The sequence below is a fragment of the Corella eumyota genome, chromosome 6 (genome assembly GCF_963082875.1).
Source record: "Corella eumyota chromosome 6, kaCorEumy4.1, whole genome shotgun sequence".
NCBI classification, from domain to species: domain Eukaryota; kingdom Metazoa; phylum Chordata; class Ascidiacea; order Phlebobranchia; family Corellidae; genus Corella; species Corella eumyota.
Window position 1 is genome coordinate 825,355 of NC_137495.1, and position 18,022 is coordinate 843,376.

General features: G+C 30.8%; 2 protein-coding genes across 2 annotated transcripts; both read right to left on the reverse strand.

Moving 5' to 3' along the window:
* Positions 1-1,102: 1,102 nt before the first annotated feature.
* LOC145755113 (actin filament-associated protein 1-like 2) lies at positions 1,103-11,019 on the reverse strand. Its single transcript, XM_082571324.1, has 17 exons — positions 10,708-11,019; positions 10,083-10,174; positions 9,647-9,685; positions 9,408-9,495; positions 8,871-8,928; positions 8,461-8,605; positions 8,005-8,162; positions 6,467-6,630; positions 5,973-6,050; positions 4,839-4,940; positions 4,451-4,551; positions 4,064-4,168; positions 3,580-3,798; positions 2,548-3,014; positions 1,792-1,972; positions 1,420-1,512; positions 1,103-1,255 (listed from the first exon to the last, which is right to left on the reverse strand). Exons 1-17 carry the CDS (start codon positions 10,859-10,861, stop codon positions 1,238-1,240), a joined length of 2,262 nt encoding a protein of 753 aa, XP_082427450.1. The 5' UTR covers positions 10,862-11,019; the 3' UTR covers positions 1,103-1,237.
* Positions 11,020-14,455: 3,436 nt separating this feature from the next.
* LOC145755019 (tubulinyl-Tyr carboxypeptidase 2-like) lies at positions 14,456-17,939 on the reverse strand. Its single transcript, XM_082571216.1, has 9 exons — positions 17,646-17,939; positions 17,177-17,279; positions 16,900-17,017; positions 16,429-16,600; positions 16,101-16,146; positions 15,920-15,999; positions 15,131-15,261; positions 14,685-14,780; positions 14,456-14,570 (listed from the first exon to the last, which is right to left on the reverse strand). The coding sequence occupies exons 1-9, from the start codon at positions 17,847-17,849 to the stop codon at positions 14,528-14,530; spliced, it is 993 nt and encodes a 330-aa protein (XP_082427342.1). The 5' UTR covers positions 17,850-17,939; the 3' UTR covers positions 14,456-14,527.
* Positions 17,940-18,022: the final 83 nt, after the last annotated feature.

Sequence of the window (18,022 nt, forward strand, 5' to 3'; positions counted from 1 at the left end):
TTATAAAACGTTACTCTTTATATGCGGTTTTGGTTAACGAATACACGTTAATAGATTACCAAACTGTAGTATATTGTATATTTTAAATATAAAATCGACTAACTGTAGATAGAGATAAAGTTACAACAGCTTATACTATCTTATTTCCAATGCAACTTGTCTAGTTAGTTAACTGCCTTAAGTTATTTAGATTTAAATGATAACATATCAACATTTGGTAGCATATTAATATATGTAAAACTAGCTTAACTAGTTCAGTACATTACACATGAAACCAAACTGACTAATTTTGCGGTTCTAGTTAAAAAATCCCTTATAAAATGACTAACTTTTAAAACCTTTAAAGTGTCACAATAACTTTGAAACTCATAGCTAGAACAGCACTTAAAAAGTAGCAAGCACCATTACGTACAGACTACTTAACTGTGGCAGCCTAAACTGATTTTTTCCCTTAGGAATAGTTCTCGCCGACTGGAACGGCTCAAAGCAAGAAATGGCTAAGTTCTACTACGATTCGAAATTCAACCCGACATTAACTCTAGAGAAAAAAATCGCTACCTTAAGATATTACGTTTGTTTGTACAATTTGGCTTAATCAGCGAACCGGTACATCGAAATACCTTCACATATAAATTGAACCTACAAACTAACAATATTTGAATGTTTTAACGCATTTTTAGTACAATTTTACGCGTTTTTTAAGTTTTATTTAACAAACAAGGCTACTTGTAATTTTTAGGGAAAAAAATACAACCGAACTCAACCTTAAATCTAAAATGTTGCTTTTTAAAAATCTAACATCATTTAAATGTTTTAAACAGGTTTTAGTAAGTTCTTGCAAGTTTTTTTTAACTCTAATTAAACAAAAAAGGCTACAGTAGTTTAATAAGCGTTAAAAACAACTAACCAAACCTAAAATTTAAATTTTATCAGGTCCTAGTTCAAAATTGTACTTGTGAAAGTTATCTGCTACTTTAATCATACACTTAACTCCCTATATGACGTCACATTTAAACAGTATTACGAAACTGATAATCGGAATTAATATAAGATGACGTTAAATGGACCCTGGGTACTGCAAAAAAGTCGTTTTTTTATTTAAGTGTAATTTAATAAAAGTGTAATCATTAAATAAAAAAAACAGAAAATTACAGCGGGAACTTTACAACATGCATAATACATGAATGATGACGTAGTGGTAGAATGAAGAATAATGGTGACGTCATGCTTGTGAACTTTATAAGTTTTCAAACATCTAAAATAAAAATTTTGAGTTAAATTTTTTGCAATATATAAAAACAAAATGTTTAAAAACAAATATAAAGTTTTTAGAGGTATTTTTTATGGATTTATTATATTATTTTTTCTCGGGACAATTTTATTTTTCTTCATTTTTTTTCGTTTAAATTTTTTTTTTACTTTGGCACGAGACATAACATTTCCTTTTGGAAGTTCCTTGGATGCTGTTGAATCGGTGATCGACCTTGGCCGGGATTGTGATGTCATAGGCCTCTGTAACAAAGTTAACGTATTAATAATTGATTAAAAAACTAAGGTTTTAGGTAAAACTATAAATAATTAATTAGAAATTTATTGAAATTTTGAAGCTAATTTTACTGGGAAAAAAAAGAATTTAAAATGTTTAAAAATATTGATTATAATTAAGCACAAAAATAAATCTAATGGTTATATATAGATAAATGAAACAGTTAAATTTTGGGAAGGCACAAAAAGAAGTAAACAAATGACACAAAATTATTATAACACATATTGTATATTGAGCTTTACCACCTTATTGCCTTCATTGTCGAGTGCTTCTTGTTTTTTATTTATTTTCATTTCAGCAACTTTTTTCTCAGACTCCAATTTTTTAAGTTCCTCGTTCGTTTTTTTTAAAGCTTTATTCACTGAGGATTTTTCTAACGAGGTTTTTGCTTCGTCCAAATAGTTTGAAAGTTGTTGTTTCTTAATACTTGGAGAAATATAAAAAAAGAGTTTATATTTATGACGACAAATGTAAAAACAGATTTAAAGTTTTAATATTGTATGCTTTTTCTCAATGTGGGAAGACCGACTTTACGATCTAAACATAAAGTAACATTTGTTACCCTGACCCAGTCTCAAGTTGCCTTTGGCAGTTTGGAATATTATAGAATATAATTGCACGATAATTAAGCTGCTAATACAATTTGAAAGAATTTGTTTTTAAGACATCTAAGTCTTATTCAATAACTTTCAATATTGTATGCTGTTTCTTAATGTGGGAAGACCGACTTCACAGCCTAAACATAGAGTAACATTTGTTATCTTGACCCAGTCCAGAGTTGACTTTAGCAGTTTAGGATATTATTAATTATAAATGCCCCAAATTTAAACTGCTGATTGGTTTTTGTTTTAGCAAAAATTCATATCGTTGGTAGCGATTTACTTAGGTATGCTACAGCATAGCAGCAGGTAAAATCGAACCCTGGATCTCAAATATGCATATTTTTTAGCAACCTTTAAGGTAAATTTAGTATAGTAAGCAATATAGTTAAATTAACTCACTTCATTTGGGTAATATTATGCGTTATTTCAGCAAGACGTGATTCAAGGTTCTCGTCGTTGCTCTCTTGCGTCATGGTGCGGTCAGTTTTTTTCGGAGATTTGACAACGAAAAACTCGCTTTTCATTTCTTTCTTTTTCGTTTTTATGTCGGTTTTCGCGTTAGTCTGATTAAACAAAAACGAAGAAGGCGTGCTTGGTTCTGCACTGCTGATTCCCGATGACGAACTTGATGACGTATTACGTGACGTCATCGGGACCTCAATTTTTATTGGTTCTTTTTTGTTTTTGGGTTTTCGCTTCGGGCGGGTAGGAACGGTTGGCAATGTGTTTACAGGTTCGGAAAACGCACGTGGTTTTGATGTGGTCTCCACCAGGAGCGGAGTAATAAATGGCTGGGACTTAGCGTGGGACCGAACCGGGGATTTTTTGGGCATAGTTTCGGCGATATCCAAGTAAGTACTTTCTTCCTGAAAATATAAAGATTTTAGTGAAATTTTTCGAATAATTTAAATCTCTTTTATTATTAGAATTAAAACGACCTTGAAACGTTATCTTTAGGATTTTATTTTATAGGAAAGTACTTGCTATTAGATTTTCTTTTGTGAATAGTTATTAGCTCAATATTAGCTCAAATTACGGAAAAACTTTTGACCGAAAAAACCGAAATTTAAGGCAAAAATTTTCAAGAAATTTAAAATCAACTTCAGAATAAAGTAAGGGTAAAAGGGGGTTGATAAAATATGTTTTATTGTCGGTGAAAATACGTTTTCAGACATATGTTTTTAAAAGTGTCAAAATATTAGTTTAATAGAATTCTGGTTAAATTTTTAGGTGTCCGTGTTAGAAATTTTTGTAAATCAAAATATTCGTGTTTTTTCCTATATCTGTAATGCATTTTTAAGACCCATTTTTGTCCTTCAAGAATCAAAATAATGACGTAACAATCCGGTTGAATCAGTTAAACTACTTATGTTTATATATATACTTTAACCCTTACTAAGCCTAACACCACTTTATAAAACCTTTATTTACCTCCTCTATGATTGGTTGTTGTGTACCGCTCCTCCCACCACTCTTTTTTAACTTGATTGTTTCATGATAAGCTTGCCTCGCTGAATCGATGATGCTCTGGTACTCAGAGGGTTCCACGTAAAGGTCCTCCTCTTCTTGTTTATGTTCCGGGATGTCTCCTAACCCAGTTTCAGCGACTAATACCCCGATCCAACGTCCCATCTCCTGGGAACTGGAAGCCTTTTAATACAAAGTTAATGCTTTATGAATTTGAATAAAAAAATAAGTTTATGTTTAACTTAGATAAAGAAAAATATACAAAATTAGGAAAACAACAATATTACCATTAAATAAATAATAAAACCTTAATTTATCACGAAAAAACGCTAAATAATGTTAAAGTTTTAAATATTTCTTATTATAGTTTAACAATTTAACTTATTTAAAACATTTTTAGGTTACTCAAAAAATAAATAATAACGAAAAAAATTTGAAAACAAAATACCTCCAAGAAAAGTAATTCTTTTTTATCTTTGGTGATTTTGAAAGCAAATTTTCGATCTGGATCGTCAAAGTAAGGTTTTAGATCACATCCATGTAAAGCAATCACCTTAACCAAAGAAAAATTCGTTAAATAAAGTTATTAAAATTTTTAGACTCGTAAATTGATCAAAATTGAGGCTAAAAAGCAAGCAAAAATATATATTAATAGTCTATATAAATTTTAATTTAGTCAAAATTCCGCAAAACAATTTCTAGTAAATTTTTTTATGAAATAAATAACTTAAAAAATATAATATAATAATTTAATTTAAAACCCGTAAATTAAACAAAATTTGGGCTAAAAAGAAAAAACAAATGTTCCTATAGAAACCCTAGTAAATTTGTTTACCTGCTCTGCCTCTTCTTCCTTCCCGTAAACCCCCAATTCGTTTCCCTTTATGACACATAACTTCTTCGCCCATCTTCCCTCGTGGTATACACCTAACGACCCTGCATAATTAAATAAACAGGACAAGTTAATTTTAAACTGTGTTTGAAAGGCCCGCTAGCTGATGCAAATGAGCAAAAATATTAAATAAGTTTTATTTAATCTTAATTTATGCCCCATATTGTGATGTACCAATCATAACTAACTTTTAAAAGGTTTCAGGTTCGAGCCGCACCAATGTCACGCTATATAGCTTTAAGTCTAACGTATATAGATAGCTTAAACACGTCACAATAGCACATTCTTTTTCAATAGAAGTCTTAAAATAACTAATCAAAGTTAAACCTACCAACTAGATCGGCCCCCAGTTGTTCAATAACAGTTATTTTCTTTTTCAATTTGTTGCCCTTAAATAATTCTGCTGCAGCAGATTTCAGTCCTTTACCTATATCTAGAAATAAAAAAACATAATTAACTGTAAATATTAAATAAGAGCACGTAATAATCATGCAATTAAAAAATAAAATATGAGGCAAATAAATGTAACATTTTTTCAAATTAATTCTATTGCGTGTTTATACATTGTTTATACATTATGCATTAATTATGACTTATGAAATCAATTAAAAATTGTCCAAAAGACACAATAACAAACTTTAAATCATGCCAAAATAATTGCAAAAAACTCAAATTAACAACAACAATGTATCCACCAAACTTTAATAACAACAACTTAGTGAAAAGATTAAGTTTAAATTCAACTTTTAAAGAAATTTAAAACAACTTTTATGTTTAAGTTGAAAGAAAGTTTTTTTAAGGAAACTCTTGAACTTTTTGATACTTTTAACTTAAACCAACTGAAATGTTTAAGCAAATATTTTGAACAATAGTGAATGAAAATTGCAACGTCAGCATTTTTCTAAATTTTTTTCGCTGCCGAAAATAAATTTATAAAACTTAACAGAAAACGTTTTTCTCATATTCATTTATCTATATTAATAAAAGGTCAACTTCACGACCTAAACATAGAGTAACATTTGTTACCCTGACCCAGACCTTAACTTTCAGTTTATAATATTAATGATTATAATTGTCCCATAATTAATCTGACGATTAATTTTTAGTTCAGCGCGAGTTCAGAATGCCTTTCTAAAAGGTGCTACAGCATGAAAACAGTAGGAATCAAACCCAAGACCACTTGTATTAAAGCCAAGTGTTACAAAAAACTACCATACCATATTTTGAAGTATTTTTTGTGCGTTTTCGTTTAAAATTATAAGAAAAAATGTTGTTTTAAATTACACAAACAACAAAGTACAAATTATTTAAATACTAATTAACAATTGACATACTGTTCTTATGCTGTAGCGCCCTTTAGTAAGGCATTCTGAACTCCTGCTGAACCCAAAAAAATGTTGTTATTTTAAATTGCACAAACAACAATGCACAAAACAATTAATTAATTAATTAACAATTAACATACTGTTCAAACTATTCGACGAGTTTGTCGGCGAAATATCACTGTTATGGTTCACTGCTTTTATTCCGTTTGAGTGATTTTCTGTATTGCCAATCCACAAAAAATGAAATTAATAAAAAAACAAAATTACAGAAAATATAAATTAATAAGTGAAATTAAACTTTGCTATGGTAAATTATTGCATTCAGTAAGTGTTCTAAACAACATAATGTTTATAAAGATTCCATTTACTTAATAGTCCTACGGTTGGGGTTTTATTTGTCGTAATATGGTTACAACTCTCAACTAATATTTACCCATGATAACTCACCTGTGCACTACAAACGGTAGTTTTATTTAATTTTGTAAGCCTATAAATTAGGCAGAGAGAGTGAATATTGTACAAAAAGTGGTGCAAAAATTAAGAAAAAAAAATTAAAAAAAATTTTTAATTAAAATTACATTTAAACCAAACCAAAAAGTGCTGACTCATACAAATTACAAAGTGCTTTATATACCTGAGGTCATACCGCCCAGCGATGCAGTCCTTGTCATTGGTCGATCAGGATTTGGTCGACTGGAAACGGGAGGAGGTGGTAATGACCCTGCCGTCACAATTGAGTGACATTTCTCCCTCAGAACTCGACTCCACGAATCAGCGTCAGAATGCGCGACGTAAAACCTAAAAAAAATATAAATGTGATGAAATTACAGCGTGGTGTAGTAGTCAGTACACTTTCTGCACTACATGAGGTTCTAAGTTCGATCCTCAGTGATCTCATGCTGTAGAGCCATTAAGTATGGCGCTTTAAACGGTATAAACTCTCGGTGAGCCAACACTTAATCAGCAGCAGTTTGATTATGGGGCAATTATAATCTATAATATTCCAAACTGGCACAGTCAACTCGAGACTGGGTCGGAGTAACTGATGTTACTCTATGTTTAAGTCGCGCATTCAACCTTTTCCCATAAGGATAAAAATATATACAAAAAAAACTAAGAATAAAAGATTAAAATCGTCGTTTTTTATACAAAATGCCCTTTTTCGAGTTTAAATTATATCAAAAGCGATAAATTTGTTTTAAAAGTGCCAATTAATAAAATTAAAAATCCAAATACAAATTTAGGTAAGTGTAGTTTAGCATTATATTGATTTTAAACATTCATATTAACTTATAACAAAGCTCATTGTTTAAACATTATTATATTCCATTGTCCTTGAACAATATTTAACAATAACCAATACCACAAACAATACAAATAATATAAAAACAAACAAAAAAGAATAAATTGGTTTTTAATTGTGATATTTCTTATTTTAAAGGTCAGTCATGTTTTAAAACTAAAAAGTTGAATAAAAAATGAACGAATAACTTAAATATTGACTTAGTAAAGTGACCGTACGAGCTCCTGTTATTATGTTTGCATAAATTCATGGAAAGTTTTGTAAAATCGCAAAACCAATGATTCATCTTTTACTTAAAACTTATCAATTTCAAGTTATTGAGAATTTAAACTCGGGGTTTTATCGTTTTAGTTTTAATAGTTTCATCACGGATATAGTTTTAATAAGTAGATAATAAAGTTAAGTGCAAATAGTTGCTTTGTTTGCTGTAACAACCCACGCAGTTTTTTAATCGCAAACAACTTTTATAAGGTGCTGTAGGTAAAACTTTAACTTTAACAAAAATTATAAATTAAAAAAATGTTTTGCGTACAATTAAACAAATGTGGTGTAGTGGTAAGAACACCTGGCTTTACTACATGAGGTCCTTGGTTCGATTCCCACTGCTCTCATGTTGTAGTGCCCTTGAGTAAGATGCTATAAATGGTATGAACTCCTGCTGAGCCAGCACTTAAACAGCATCATAATTATCGGGCAATTATAATCCATAATATCCCAAACTGCCACAGGCAACTTGAGATTGGGTCGAAGTAACTGATGTTACTTTATGTTTAGGTCGCGCATTCGACCTTCCCACATTAAGGATAAAAAAATGGGCGTTCGAATATGAACCCTCTATTAATTAAAAAACAAATGGTTCTATTCCTTACCTTGACAAACAACCTTGTGCCTCCTTACTCCCCTGACTGCCGGCTGCTTCGAGATTAATAATTATATCGTTTGTCCCCTCTTTAGTGCTCAGGTAAGCTGTTAAGTTCCTTAACGGAAGATCCAACACCGATAGACTGTCTCCCAATTTCTTGAAACACTACGTCATAAAGGATAAATTATTACGTCATATCCCAGATTGTTACGTCATTGGGTTGATTATTAAAACATAAGCACTTAGTAGCAAATATATGATGTTAAGAGGCTTGACTACGTAATAAAACTTTAATTGTGACGTAATAAAAGTGTAAATAATATTGTTACCTAACAATTGAACGAATTAAAAGTTTACGTTGTGATTGTTACGTCATAAAAACTTCTACAAAAGCATTTCCACAACAATGACAATTAACATAATTTAATAATTAGTAAAAAATTAATTCAACTAATTAATTTACTTTTAAATGACAATCTTTAACGATTCCAACTCTTTTATACCATTTCCTTCCACCCAGGAAAGTTTTATTTTCCATAAACACGAAACTGTATACGTCACAATCGTCTGTTCCGTAATATGCCTCGAGTTCTTTCTGTGGTTTTGACCTTGAGAAGTTTTAAAAAAATTAATAATTAATTACTTCTAACAGTTTAAAACTCTTGTCAATTACAATTAACTTTAAACGACTGTAAAATTACCACAAACGACCGCAAAATTACCACAAACAACTGCAAATGCTACTAAAAACAACCCCAAAGTTACCGCAAACGACTGCAAATGTTATTACAAACAGCCGCAAAGTTACCACAAACGGCTGCAAATGCTATTAGAAACAGCTGCAAAATTACCACAAACGACCGCAAAAGTTACCTGGTTTCGTCTTCAGATTCGTAGGATTCGTATCCGGATCCACTTGCATCACCAACACCTAGAATTATAAATAAAAAAAAAATTTAAAAAAGATAAAGGTGTATTGTAATAAACATGGGGAAGACACTAATAATTGTACCTATAGATAGTTACATCCGTTTTTACCCATACTAACAAAATTACAATCATTCAATGTTAGTATCCGCTTCATTTTACCGAAATTCATCTTACCAAAACGAACTATTTCCCGAAAATTAACCACATTTAACCGAAGTTTGGGTCAACATTTTTTCAAAAATTAAAACTATTTTCTAGAAGAGGGTTAGGTTAGGACAGGCTGGAGTTAATAGAAAATGCCTTATAGTCGCTAAAAAAGCGTTACCATATAGTTTTCAGTAAACCGTCTACTCGGTAAAAAAGTATTCAGTAATGTGAAAGAATTTATGTTGTATACATTTAGGTGGGCCTCCCAATAAGATCATGTTTATTTTAATTATATTAACTCTTGATTAAATTACAAGTGCAAGTAGAACTAACTTGATGCTGGGACGGAAACTTGTTGTTTATAAGCTCCTGGGGTTGAAGTAGCAGGGGAACAAAAAGGTTCGTTCAAATCTATATAAGCCTGTGAAAAACAAATTTTAAGCCATCTGTCAATCAAACCAACGAACTGTCAATCAAATTATAATATAAGGTTTATACATTGTTACAACAAATTTTTATTAGGTAATAATGTACAACTATGACGTAAATAATGTTATTTGTAATAAACTTACCGATTCGTAGTCGTTATTGACGTTAGTGTTTGTGGGGAGCTATAGAATATAATATAAATTATTAATGTTTATTAAAAATACATTATATTTTTGGTATGTTTTTTTAATATCACTTTCAAGGTGCTAGTTTTTATATTTTTATTGGATAAGGGTGTTCTATTGTGACGTGTTTAAGCTATTTGTAAACCCCTGGTTTAGGAGCGAATAGTGTGGTATTGGTGCGGCTCAAACCCGAAACCTTTAGGCTCTTATTCTGCCGCTATTACTCAAATAAATGTATTTTTGTAAGTATTTGTGTGACAAAATGTACGACACAGTCTAGATTTAAACCTGTATACCCTTAAACTAAAGTTCAGTTAGTTTGTTATGCAATTGACCTGATGATATTAATATTAAACTTTATATGACTCTATAACTGAGTCATGATTCAACTTACTTCGGGAAGGGGTAGATTTTTACATTTTCCATTACTCTGAGTTACCCCGTTCACCTGCTTTGTCATATTTCGTTGGTTGTTTAAAAATTCGTCTAAAAAAATAATTAAAAATTGGTTAAAATATTTATAAATACGCACGAAACGTTTTTTGTAGCTTTAAAATAACAAGAAATCACAATTTTGAAACTTTATGTAGTGTATTATATAACCACTACAGATATTACTTAAAAAAAAAATGCCAGAAAGCTTCAAAAATGAAATTTAACGCTTGCTTAACGAAGCAAAAACTTAAATTTTTAAAGGATTTTATACTTTGGGAAAACACCTAAAAAATAACGCAAAGATTTAAAATAAAAAACTGTCAATCTTTGCGCTTTGTTAAAAGGTTCATTAACTGCTAAAGCAATACAAATGTATTGACTTTGGGTATTTGCTAAACTGTATAATATTTAACTTATTTGATATTGAAAGTAATAAAAAGTTGCTTAATCAGCAAATTCAAGTTAAATATTTAATATTGGCTTTTAACAATCAAAACACAATCCCATTGTTATCAATTGTTTTAAACAATAACTAACATTTTATTATTACATCACAATAAATAACAATGCAATTCATTTTTTACCTAATTTTTCGTTCTCATTTTCCGAGTGAATAACTTGTTTTAATTTTTCCAATAATTTTGTTTTTTTCGTTAAATTTTTTGCCGATAATTTCTCATTTTTTAAATCTTGAGCCAAAAATGACTCCAATTTAATCAGAAGTTGTAAGGTAGACATCTCTATTACGTCACAATATGTCGATTCTTAAGTCATAATATTAAAGTAGTCGTCTAAAAAATAAAAAAAACGTTTAGTTAAAGATATTTTAATAAAAATGTAGAAACAGTATCTTATACTAAAATTAGCAAACTAATAAACGTTCTAGAATGCGCAACAACTTGACCTAAACCTAGTATTTATTAAAGTTTTTTTTTTGGTTAAGTTTGGAATTTTTTTGCAGATCGAACAATAGTCCAAATATAACCCGAGCTATACGTTACAGATGGGAAGTCGAACTTCAAGCTTCGTTGGTCAAGCGTATCATGAACACCGAGTCACGTGATGTTCAAATTATACGTCACACAACATTGAATAAAACTTCATTCAATATTTTGGAGAAAAATGTTTTAAAATTATTTTAACTGAATACGGATCAATAAACACGAATACAAAGCATTCTTGCGTCATATTTGACCCCTCTGATTATTACGTCACAATAAACTTTCTCTATAAAATGACAAAATTTATAATAAATTTACCCCAATATTCTTACCCCCTCAATTTCGCTATTAATTAGTTTTTTTAAGACCATCACGCCATCGGTGACGTCACAAAAATATATATTAATCACAATGCACCCTAACCTATTTAAAAAAAGACTAGAAAAAAGGTGATTTTCTTGTTAAGTTTGCATTCAATTAAGGTTCCAACCTACGCAGGTTATTTTTAACAAAATTCTGTGTTGTTAGTGAGTGGGCAATTAAGGATTGGCACAATTTAATTTTTAGCAGGAATAATTCAGGCCTGCGGCAATTAAAATAATTAAATTTTATTAATTAAATAAATATAAGCTTAATATAAACAAATTTACTAAATCTTAAGTTAGTAATAAATAATAGGTAGCTTAAAATGTGTTAATTAACACGATAAGTCACCAATTTTAACTAAAATTCAATTTTAATTGTTTAATAACAATTAAAACAATATTTTATTGTTATAAACAATGTAAACCTTTCTTTTCATTGTCTTGATAATATTCATTGTTACTAACAATTAACCTTTTACTCACAATTAAATAAGGTCAGACAAGGGGTATTATGACGTCAAAATACGATGTAATATAAGTCATACGACATCCAGAAATATAAATTCCAAACAAAACACAAACTAAATATAAACTAGCAATAAATACCTTGCCTATGTTTACTTTTCATATAGTTTTGACCTATTTTAAACGTAATGTTACAATGCCTAATATGCGTAACAAGATAGGTTATAATTTTACGCAAATAAAGCGACTATTTAAGTTTTTAAAGGATTTACAAAATGTTCCATCTGACTGAAGCTTTAACTTCACAAACCTACTTCGTAGCGAAGTTTATCAACTATTTATACAACTACATTTTTCTCCAGACCGCCAGACTGCTGAAATTAAATACGGGAGCTCCAGTTACATTTACTATTGTAACAATACCCCTATATATAAAACACCTACGACTTCAAATATAGGTTATTCAAATGTTATAAATATAAGTTAACGTAGAAGGCTTATTATATACCCTATACATAACAACAATGTTGTATATTAGTCATCAACTTTTTAATGATTAACTAGCTATGGAAGACCGTTTGTTTTATTGACTTTTAAAGTTGCATTCTATTTGTTATTACTGCGTTTCACTTTTGCTTTAACCTTTAATATTATCTGAAATATTAGCTTTCAACAAAGTTAATGCTGGTATGCTATAACCTTCCTTTATATTGTTTTACATAATCCCTTTTTTTGAGCCGTTACTTGGAACTATTGACTCACAGGTGCATTGTAATGTAGCAATACAAAATCACTTGTTAAAGCATTTTAGTTTAGGCGAAAACTTGTAGCAAAAACTTGCACAAATTGCCTAAAAACACGATCCCTCAATCAAGGCCTAAACTTATACAAAAAGAAAACGAATCAAGCGCAAAACGTCTACACGCTTATTTACAAAAATAGCAAAGTTCTTTTTATAACACCTCTATATAGCTTTGTTATAAGTATAATTACGTTTAAAATAGCCTTGGTTACCGGTGCAAAACATTGGTCTATATAGCGTTGCATGGCTTGATAAAAGTTTGTGTTTTTTTATAAAATTCCGTCGCGTTGTCCTTTTTAAGGTTGCCGCTACAACGCCATTGAATAAAAACTTTTTACTTAAAATCCACGCCCGATTCGCTACATTGAATTTTCACACAAGATCAACATGTTAACTCAATTAGGGTTAAATTATACCTAATAATAAACATTAAAATTTTGCAAAGCATACACTTTTTCCCATGAAAAAATGGCCTTTTTATACTAAAAACCTACAGTTTTTTGCGATTATTTGCCTTTAACTGTTTTCTTATATAAAATATTTGCACATAGATTTTTTAAACCTTTTTAAAACCGTAAATTTTTATTCTTTTTTAACTGTTTATTGCACCTATTCATATAGGTTAACTTAATTCTTTTATCCTAAATTTCAAGTAAAACGGCCTTGAGCCATATCAACCTTTTACAGCAGCCTAACAGTCTCCCAACTTTTTACGACTTTCTTTCAATTCACAAACTCAGCGAATTCTTTAATTTAACGACCAGATATTTTTGTTGGTTTAGTTCTCAAGAAACCAGATGTTTTAACTATGACCACGCCCGCCATAGAAAACTTTCCTAAAAGTTTACACAACGTTGCAACCTTGTTTAAATAGGGAGAAAACTATGGTATATAGGATACCACACAATGTATAAAACTTCTAATAATTTAAGATATTGTCCTAAACCGCAAGATTTTGGGTTTTTGTGTGCGTTATTTTATTAAATCGTAAACCAGAACCGAAAACGCGGTAAATTTCCTGTAAATTACGTCACAAAAACTATTGTTACATCACTGGCAAGCAATTTTTTATATCCACCAACAATATAAATAATATTTGCTATACAAACTTGGTTACCTAATTTTTCCTATGTTTAAAGCTCTAACATTGCATATAACGATAAAGTCTTAGACATATATGTACTTATAGTTGGTATAAGTCTATTATTAATGCAAAGCCAGACCTAAACAATTTGTAATAGCAAATTTTACTGTTTTTTATCAACTAACATTTTCTTACAAAACTTGACTTTTTTTTTATCAGAATCCGTCTTAAAAACAACCACACAAAGGTATAACTAACCACCAATATCTAAGACTGCATTATCGTATATCTACCATATCCCTAAATAATCCTTTAAAGCTAAAAATAAAAATAATTTTTGAACGCGCGGTTACCTGCAAATTTCCAACGCTTCAAAATTACAAAAAACGTAACACAGACGCCAGTGTTGAGTTAACAATACCCTCTATGACGTAGCTATCCTAAAACAAAGCAAGTTCTCTGAATTCTTTTGTTTAAATTCTCAATACACAAACAAGGTATCAACTTTAACTTAGTCCTATCCCGACGTTTACAAACAAATAAAAGGTTTAAAATAAGTTAAACTTTAATATATAGCCTCACTCTGTCACAACTCTGACACTAACCAGCCCTCAAATAATTGATTGACGTTATAATATAACAAAAACGTCATAATATAACAAAAAAAAAGAAAAATTCAGTTTTTAAATTTATTTTGATTTTGTTAAAAAATTTATAAAACTGACGTCACATTAAACAACTATGTCGTCACACTTTGATATGATATCCAATTTTCCCGCTCGAAGATTTTCTAGAACAAAAATAAATTTAGATTTTTTTAAACCGCCAAAATGTTTTATTAAATTTAAAGTATGACGTCATAATCTTTACTGTGACGGTAAGTTTACCTACAGTGACGTCATACCTGGTTTGTAGATTGGCTGATTTGGTGGAGCGTAGATCGGTGGTTGGGTTGCGCATGGGCGCTATCGTGTGTTCACGTCGAGACAACAAAATATTCCTAAAAGAAAATCGAAAAAAAGATGAGTCGCGTTAAAAGAAAAAAAACGAGTTATTCTACAATTAACAGCGTGGTGTAGGGGTTAAAACACTTGGCTTCGCTACATCCTCGGTTTGATCCTAACTGCACCTATGCTGTAGCACCTTTAAGTAAAGTGCCATAAACGGTATAACCTCCTGCTGAGCCGGCACTTAATCAACAGCTTAATTATTAGGCAATTATAATCAATAATATCCCAAACTGCCACAGGCAACTCGAGACTGGGTCGGGGTAGCTGATGTTACTTTATGTTTAGGCTGTAAAGTCGATCTTCCCACATCGATGATAAATAATTATATAACTAATATAACCTTGGTCTGTCCTTCTTAGGTGATGAAGGGGGAACAATATAAGTTGCTCGTGATCTTAACTCTTTACTGTAACGATCTAATCTTCGCTGGTTTTCAATCTGGCTCGATCGTGAGTAGTTCACGATTAAAATCTGTGGTTAATATAAAGAGAATAAGTATCCTGTGATCGTATTTGGTACAGTCAACAGAAGACAGGGTCTGGGAAACAAATGTTATTCTATAATTAAGCTGTGAAGTTGGCCCCTCCTTGTATTGTTTTTATTTTTTCTTGTTAAACAGGAAACTGTATTGTTTTTATTTTTTCTTGTTGTGAAAAGGACAACCACAGCCGAAACATACCGGCAGCGTGAAGTATCGGTAAGAACACTTGCTACACCAACATGAGGTCGTGGGTTCAATCCCCACTGATCTCATGCTGTAGCGTCCTTGAGAAAGGCGCTATAAACGGTAGGAACTCCTGCTGAGCCAGCACTTAATCAGCAGCATAAAAACCGGGCAATTATAATCTATAATATCCCAAACTGCCACAAGCAACTCGAGACTGGGTTGGAGTAACTGATGTTACTCTATGTTGAAGTCACGCATTCGACTTTCCAACATCGAGGATAAAAATATATACAAAAAAAAATAGAATAACAATCATTACCCTGACCCAGTCTCGGGTTGACTTTGCCAGTTTAAAATATTATTGATTATATTTGCACAAAAAAACTTGTTGAAATACATATATCTACTTAGAATAGGTAACATAGCATACATACTTAAAATAAACGTAAAATCTCATCTTACCCCCCAAAGTATTTTCTCTTGACTGCAAGGGTCATGAGGAATCCCAGCCCCAATTCTCACTTTCTTTAAAGTATGAGTGTCTAAAATTAAATGTTTATTATCATAAAGAGTAAATATTATTGAAAAATCCACATTACATACAGTCTTAGTGCAAACGTTACACACACCTTAAAGTACTTACATTTAGAATAAGCAATGTCATAATCCGCGATCAAATCTGAAAGATTCTGTAAAAAACAACAGTTAAAAGTTTAAATTTAAAGTAAAAGCTTTAATATAAGTTTGGAATAATTGCCCGATACTTAAGTTGCTGATTAAGTGTTGGGTCAGCAGGAGTTAATACCGTTTATAGAGCCTAACCCAAGGGTGCTATAGCATGAGAGAAGTGGGGATCTAACCTAAGATCTCATGTAGTAAAGCCAGTGTTCTGACCACTACATGAGGCTCTTTATAAATACAATACTAATAATCACAAAAGTTAAACAAATTTATGTAAAAAAATTAATTACCTTAAACATAACTGGTTTATCCATTAGATCCACCCTTCTACTCAACCCTAATGCTCCATACTTTCCATTGTACATCACACCAAGTACGACGTGGTAATATCTGTGACCGTTAAACATTGATTTAAATCCAATTGGAAATCTCTCAAGACTGGGAAGACAATTTGTTAAATATCTGAAAGTAAAAACATTTATGTTTTGACAATACTATAATTTTAATCAATCTGTTAAAAATATAATCATTATTACTTTTTGCTTGTATTTACTTAAACTAGTCAATAGCCCGCCTTATGATCAGGTTTATTTGTCATAATACGGTAGCTATCGCAATATCATCTCGCAATAATTTACCGACAAAAAACTTTTTTTTTTGTTTTTTTTGTAGGCCTATAAACTAGACCTAAATATATATATTTCATCATATAACGTCCACTAAGCCTCATTGACTAAAGATCTTAGAACTTATAAACCTACATTGCAAGTATGACAGCTTCCAGACATTTGATTGGCAGAGATTCTTTTACCATTTCTTTTGCTTTGTCCATAAGGCCAGCTAGTGGTCGACTTTTACGAATTTCAAACAATTGAGTTCCTGTACAACAATAACTTTATTTTTATTATTTAATAAGTACGTAGAATAGTTGAGAATTGCAACCATATTACAACAATTAAAATGTTGACATTAGGGCAAGCTATCAACCAAATATTTTAATAACATTATACATGTGAAATATTGAATATTCCTACTTACCAGTGTGGTTATAGTTAAGTGAGTTAATATAGTTTTGTACAAGGCGAACAAAGTGTAGAACTCCCATCTGTGGAATGTATACTGGAACTGTAGGAATGCTCACCTAAAAAATTTTAACAAATGTCATCTTTTATGGTTTGTCGATGAATTATCTGGCCAATATTAGTTGAGAGTTGTGACCATGTTATGACCAATAAATCATGTCCATAAAAGGTTGTTCACACGGCGTACACAACGTAATGTAAGATTTCGCAACCATTTATAATGAACAGAGTGGTTCACACGTACGAAAGTTTGCGTAAGTTAGTAAGATTTCGTAAAGTTTTGTAGCTGAAGCAAAATTTACGCAAGATTTCGAAAGTGGTATACTTTTATTAGATATTTTTTAGCGTTACCTTGTCGTGTGAACAGGCCTTAAGGCTGGCTATCAACCAGTTAGTAAAGAGCAAAATATAAACAGTACACTCACATCGCAAGCTACATTATCCCCCTTTCTAATCATTTCCATTTTCTTTTTAGCCTCAGGATAAATTTTCCCAGCATATCTCCACATTCGATCCCAGGTCTTTGGATCAACTGGAAAACCATTTTTATTCACATAAAACGGGATGTTATCATCGTCAGATTCTAAATCTTCGTCGCCTGGCTGTTGTACTTGTTTATTTTCGTTCATTCTTCTGTTTTACATACTACAGGCAAGTTTTAATTAAACCTACCCGCATATGGCAGATTTATATTCTTAATTTACAAATTTTTAGGCAAAAAATCTAAAAAAAACATAAATTTTCGTTTGTGACTGTGTTTAAAAATTTACAATAAAAAAATGTTAGTTTTAAAGCATTTTTT

Coding starts and splice junctions, on each gene's coding strand:
- LOC145755019 (XM_082571216.1), bottom strand. CDS start 17,849: ATGAACGAAAATAAACAAGTACAACAGCCAGGCGACGAAGATTTAGAA. Junction 16,000..16,100: donor TGACATTGCTTATTCTAAAT/GTAAGTACTTTA, acceptor ATTTAATTTTAG/ACACTCATACTTTAAAGAAA. Junction 15,262..15,919: donor AAGAGAAAATACTTTGGGGG/GTAAGATGAGAT, acceptor TATTAACCACAG/ATTTTAATCGTGAACTACTC.
- LOC145755113 (XM_082571324.1), bottom strand. CDS start 10,861: ATGTCTACCTTACAACTTCTGATTAAATTGGAGTCATTTTTGGCTCAA. Junction 8,929..9,407: donor AGTTTCCGTCCCAGCATCAA/GTTAGTTCTACT, acceptor TTATAATTCTAG/GTGTTGGTGATGCAAGTGGA. Junction 1,513..1,791: donor TCGACAATGAAGGCAATAAG/GTGGTAAAGCTC, acceptor ACTTTGTTACAG/AGGCCTATGACATCACAATC.